Source organism: Oncorhynchus kisutch, linkage group LG29, assembly GCF_002021735.2.
Source record: "Oncorhynchus kisutch isolate 150728-3 linkage group LG29, Okis_V2, whole genome shotgun sequence".
NCBI classification, from domain to species: Eukaryota; Metazoa; Chordata; class Actinopteri; order Salmoniformes; family Salmonidae; genus Oncorhynchus; species Oncorhynchus kisutch.
Window position 1 is genome coordinate 6,984,565 of NC_034202.2, and position 6,000 is coordinate 6,990,564.

Here is a 6,000-nt window from a genome sequence, read left to right on the forward strand (position 1 = left end):
CAATTGTACACTCCCTGAAAACATGAGACATCTTGTGGTATTATGTTGTGACAAAACTGTACATTTTAGAGTGGCCTTTTATTGTCCCCAGCACAAGGTGCACCTGTGTTGATCATGCCATTAAATCAGCTTATCGCCATACCACACCTGTCAGGTGAATGGATTATCTTGGCAAAGGAGAAATGAGAGAAAGAGAAAGCTCAGAGAAATAAGCTTTTTGTGCTTATGGAACTTTTCTGGGATCTTTTATTTCAACTCATGAAACCAACACTTTACATGCTACGTTTATATTTTGGTTCAGTATACATTCCATTGCATGAGCCACATTAGTTAGCATAATTTGAATGAACATTCTACATTACCATGGAAATACCAGGCAGCCATTGCAAGTGTACCCATGAGTTTACCAGTCAAATTGTCAGGGTTAGAGATTCCAAACCCGTTGTATTAATTACATGATTCTGCTCTCAACATGCTCGGGTTAGCAGGTCAGGCATACAATCTCTTTAGAATGACAACCCCACACAGTTTTCAATTAGATCAATCAGGTAATACCTGATTCTATAAGGCTTAGTTTGCTATTAAAAACATTTCATGTGACGCCTTTCAGCGGTTACATTCGACCACAGTTGGCTCTATGCGAGCAGAGGGGGAAACCAACACTGCTTCGTGAAACTAGCCCACATCCGTACTGGCGAAGTACCCTCAAATCATCAACCTGTTTAATTTTCGTATCTTATGAAGAGGGGGAGTGAGCCTAAAACCAGCTTAGACGTTAAAGTTACCTTGCTGATGATTCCACCGAGCTCGGCGACACCAACAACTGGCTGCCCGACTCCCGATTCCGACGTCTCCACGTCTTCTTCGGAACCCGAAGAATTCCAGCTCTGGTTATCCGACATTGTTGTTTAACTAGCTATCTTGCTAACAAGCTAATGTTATCCAACAGCCAATGGAATAAATACAGATATAAACAATTTAAAAAGTCAAATAATGACAGCGCAATATCACCCGCGTGACACCTCGGTGTTAGGAAAGACACATATAGCTATAAAAATGCCCTAAATAATTATTTAATCGCTAGTGTTCGTCCAAATGAGCTCTTCACCTGGCAGGCTCAGTGACAGTATGTCTCACCAGACTGTAACCTCAGATTAGCTGAGGTGTTGCACAGGACTGGAGCCAGTAATGAATCGCACCCGCCCCTTTTATGTTGCTTCTTCTAGCGGCAAGCGGACCCGTTTGAAATACTCAAAACACGAGTAGCTCGTTTAAATAAAAAATGTCGATCTTCGAACTGATTTGGTAATGTAATCCCTACTTTACTGCGACAAAAAAAAACGCTCTATACCAGTAGATATGTATTTCTATTGCGGCTGACAGCTCTACCAGGCACCATGTACACGCCTGTAGAACCCGAGTGGAGAGCGTGTTAGGGCTTGGGTGGAAGGGGCGCTGGCTGCTGGGGTGACGTCACTTAAACTATTCCCGAAAAATAAAGCAAACCCTCCTTCGTGTACTACATACAGTAATTATTATTATTATAATTTGTTTTATTTATTCACATTTACTTAACCAGGTAGGCCAGTTGAGAACAAGTTCTCATTTACAACTGCGACCTGGCCAAGATAAAGCAAAGCAGTGCGACAAAAAAACAACAACACAGAGTTACACATGGAATAAACAAAAGTACAGTCAATAACACTATAGGAAAATCTACATATAGTGTGTGCAAATAGAGTAAGGAGGTAAGGCAATAAATAGGCCATAGTAGCGAAGTAATTACAATTTAGCTAATTAACACCAGAGTGATAGATGTGCAGATGATGATGTGCAAGTAGAAATACTGGTGTGCAAAAGAGCAACAAAGTAAATAAAAACAATATGGGGATGAGGTAGGTAGTTGGAAGGGCGATTTACAAATCAAATCACATTTTATTTGTCACATACACATGGTTAGCAGATGTTAATGCGAGTTTCGCGAAATGCTTGTGCTTCTAGTTCTGACCATGCAGTAATATCTAACAAGTAATCTAACCTAACAATTTCATACATACAAGTGTAAAGGAATGAATAAGAATATGTACATAAAAATATATGAATGAGTGATGGCTGAACGGCATAGGCAAGATGCAGTAGATGGTATAGAGTACAGTATATACATATGAGATGTGTAATGTAGGGTATGTAAACATTATATAGTGGCATTGTTTAAAGTGGCTATGATACATTTATTACATCAATTTTTCCATTATTAAAGTGGCTAGAGTTGAGTCAGTATGTCACTCAATGGGCTATGTACAGCTGCAGAGATCAATAGATATGGCCTAAATAGCATGGCATATCATGTCAATGACTACATATGCATTATTTCTCATTCACATTCCATGTTCCTTTGATCTTTATGTGTCTATTATAGGGCAGACAAACAAACATATCTGCCAAGAGGTCTGGATTTTCATGGCACAGGTGGGAGTGACTATCCCAGAGGGTCACCTGGTCAAGGGTCAAGCTCTAGTTAGCTATTTACTACAATCTCAATGAACAAACAGGTTAAAATGTCACTTGAGATCAGTATGACCCAGTATGAAGGGAACAGTACACCACTATTTGTTGATGACAGTAGATTAGTGTGTATGTGTTTCAGTAACAACCCATTAGAACAGACACACTGAGGAAACCTTCACCTACCTGTATAATACCTGTGTTGTCATATACGTGGGAAAGTAGTGATTTATGTGGGCCTAGTAATCAATCAACCAGTCACATGTATTTCTAAAGCTTCAGTAGATGTCACAAAGTGCTTATGCAGAAACCCAGCCTAAAACCCCAAACAGCAAGCAATGCAGATGTAGAAGCACACACACACACACAAATAGCCTACCCAACGACAACATCCCTTGCTCAATTCTTAAAGCCCTCCCTCTAACCGTCAATGACATCCCCAAAGCCCCAACTTCATTCATCTTCTTGTCGCACCCCCTCCATTTCTGTCCCTCCCTCACTCTACCAGTCATATTGGTAAGAACACATGAGCTGACTCAAAGGAGAGTTTTAATTATAAGTCACAGTCATGTGACAATCCATGCTCGCTCGGGCTGGGCTGCTCTCCCTGTCACACACACATAGTGATATACCTATCCTTATTCTCTCCTCCAGTCTGAGATGAGATGGCCTATGCTATGATTTCCAGAATGGCTCAGCTAGATGGGTCCCTCGGATTCTATTCTACATAGAACCATATGTATATCACAGTGGTATAGCACAGTGGTATGCAGCCAAGTGTGTGTACGTGTTTGTGTTTAAATTACCCATAAACACTGATCTAGGGTCCGTTTTGTGGACTTCAAACGGGCATCATTTAGAGAGGGTGAACTGATCCAAGTTCTGAGCCTGAGGGCATTCTCCTCTACTAGCAGGTCACCATGTAACTATGTCATGGGTTCCATGGCTCTGACTTGGAGCTCAGTGCGATCATGAGACCCGTGAGAGGAAACCACAAGACCTCCATTAGCTGAACACACACACACACACACACACACACACACACACACACACACACACACACACACACACACACACACACACACACCTCTGTTAGCCAAACAACAATACCATCCCTCTTCACAGAAAGCAGCAGATTACCTCCAGCTCTGTGGATTCCAGGCAAAACTCAAAATTATGCTTATGTGTATAACTCACGTCAGAGAGTTTGGTAAAATGCAAGCATAATCCCAGTGGTAGTAAAAGTACCCAATTGTCATACTTGAGTAAAAGTAAATATATGTTACAGTTTTTTCAATTGCTAAGATGCACTTCAAAACTGAAGTCACATTGTCAAAACTCTTTACACAGTCAGCGAAACAGAAGTGTATGTGGACCAAACTCTGAATCATTTTTCATTGCTTTCACACAAAATGCATCCAATGACCACATTCTCCAAAATCCATGAACTCTGTTCTCATTCAGACTCCACCACCTGCAAAATGATATACAGTATGTATTTGCAGCACATGTTTTCAAATGCTAACACACTGTTTCCAAAACTGTTAAAAACACATTCAAAACAGAATGATGGGAAATGTCGTGCATTTCTGCAGTAACCAGACAGAAACATATAGAAAATTTCAGCAGAATATTGAATCATTCCGAACAGCTGATTTCAGCTGAAAGCCGACCCATGTGTCCTGTTTTTAGTCTCGTTACCAAACAGACAAAAGAGGACGGCTTCGGAATGATTTAGCTTGGAAACATGGATCAAGGAAGACAGGTTTGTGGGGAAAGAAGAGTGGTAGGGAGACAGCGTGGAGGACAAAGGAGAGGAAGACCAAGAGCGGTGGTCACTGATGAGATAAGGGCCACAATTATTGACCATGTTGTAAACCATGGTCTCTCCTTGAGAGAGGCCGGTTTAAGGGTGCAACCAAATCTGCAGCGTTCAACAGTTGCATCAATAGTACACATTTTCTGTCAAAACAACAGCTGAGATGTGCATCCTTCAATGATACTTGAACTACATATTACAGTACAATACAGTATGTTCACATTTTCGGGACAGAGTGCTGACAGGCAGACAATATCACTGTTGGGAATGTGAATACGATCAGCACAACAACAATATCACTGTTGGGAATGTGAATACGGTCAGCACAATGACAATATCACTGTTGGGAATGTGAATACGGTCAGCACAACGACAATATCACTGTTGGGAATGTGAATACGGTCAGCACAACGACAATATCACTGTTGGGAATGTGAATACGGTCAGCACAAATACAATATCACTGTTGGGAATGTGAATACGGTCAGCACAACGACAATATCACTGTTGGGAATGTGAATACGGTCAGCACAACGACAATATCACTGTTGGGAATGTGAATACGGTCAGCACAACGACAATATCACTGTTGGGAATGTGAATACGGTCAGCACAATGACAATGGCCAGAGTCCTAGAGAAACATACAATAAGGAGGAAGCAGTTGTACACTGCACCCTTTGAGAGAAACGGTGAACGTGTGAAAGAACTCTGGTATCAATATGTCCAGCTAAGATGTCTGTTCAATAACCAAACAGGGCACAATACCCAGCTATGCATAATGTAAAGTCCTGTAAATCTGTGTATTTACTGTATGTTAGAGAGTAATGGAGATGACAGTATGTGCAGTTTGCCTGGCTTTCATCTTTGTGGATGAAGCTGGATTCAACCAGGCAAAAACACGCCGCAGGGTAAGAAATGTGATTGGACAGAGAGCAACCGTGGATGTCCCAGGCCAGAGAGGCGCTAACATCACCATGTGTGCAGCACTCTCTTTCAACCTCTCTTTCGTGTCGTCTGAGATTCCCAAAGATTGGAAAGCAGCTGCGGTCATCCCCCTCTTCAAAGGGGGGGACACTCTTGACCCAAACTGCTACAGACCTATATATATCCTACCCTGCCTTTCTAAGGTCTCTCGAAAGCCAAGTCAACAAACAGATTACCGACCATTTTGAATCTCACCATACCTTCTCTGCTATACAATCTGGTTTCAGAGCTGGTCATGGGTGCACCTCAGCCACGCTCAAGGTCCTAAACGATATCTTAAACGCCATCGATAAAAAACATTACTGTGCAGCCGTATTCATTGATCTGGCCAAGGCTTTCGACTCTGTCAATCACCATATCCTCATCGGCAGACTCGACAGCCTTGGTTTCTCAAATGATTGCCTCGCCTGGTTCACCAACTACTTCTCTGATAGAGTTCAGTGTGTCAAATCGGAGGGTCTGCTGTCCGGACCTCTGGCAGTCTCTATGGGGGTGCCACAGGGTTCAATTCTTGGACCGACTCTCTTCTCTGTATACATCAATAATGTCGCTCTTGCTGCTGGTGAGTCTCTGATCCACCTCTACCCAGACGACACCATTCTGTATCCTTCTGGCCCTTCTTTGGACACTGTGTTAACAACCCTCCAGGTAAGCTTCAATGCCATACAACTCTCCTTCCGTGGCCTCCAA

The 6,000-nt window shown here is 42.2% G+C and overlaps 1 protein-coding gene across 2 annotated transcripts in view; it reads right to left on the reverse strand.

Annotated features, from left to right (window-relative positions):
* Window positions 1-1,445, reverse strand: part of LOC109873783 (ceramide transfer protein-like) — a 32,266-nt gene extending 30,821 nt beyond the window's left edge. The window contains exon 1 of one of the 2 annotated variants that reach the window (XM_020465492.2): window positions 786-1,445. In XM_020465492.2, coding sequence (XP_020321081.1) covers window positions 786-902 — 117 coding nt within the window. In that variant the 5' untranslated portion in view covers window positions 903-1,445. The remainder of the gene's footprint in view (window positions 1-785) is intronic. The other variant, XM_020465493.2, reaches the window with a different exon arrangement.
* Window positions 1,446-6,000: the final 4,555 nt, after the last annotated feature.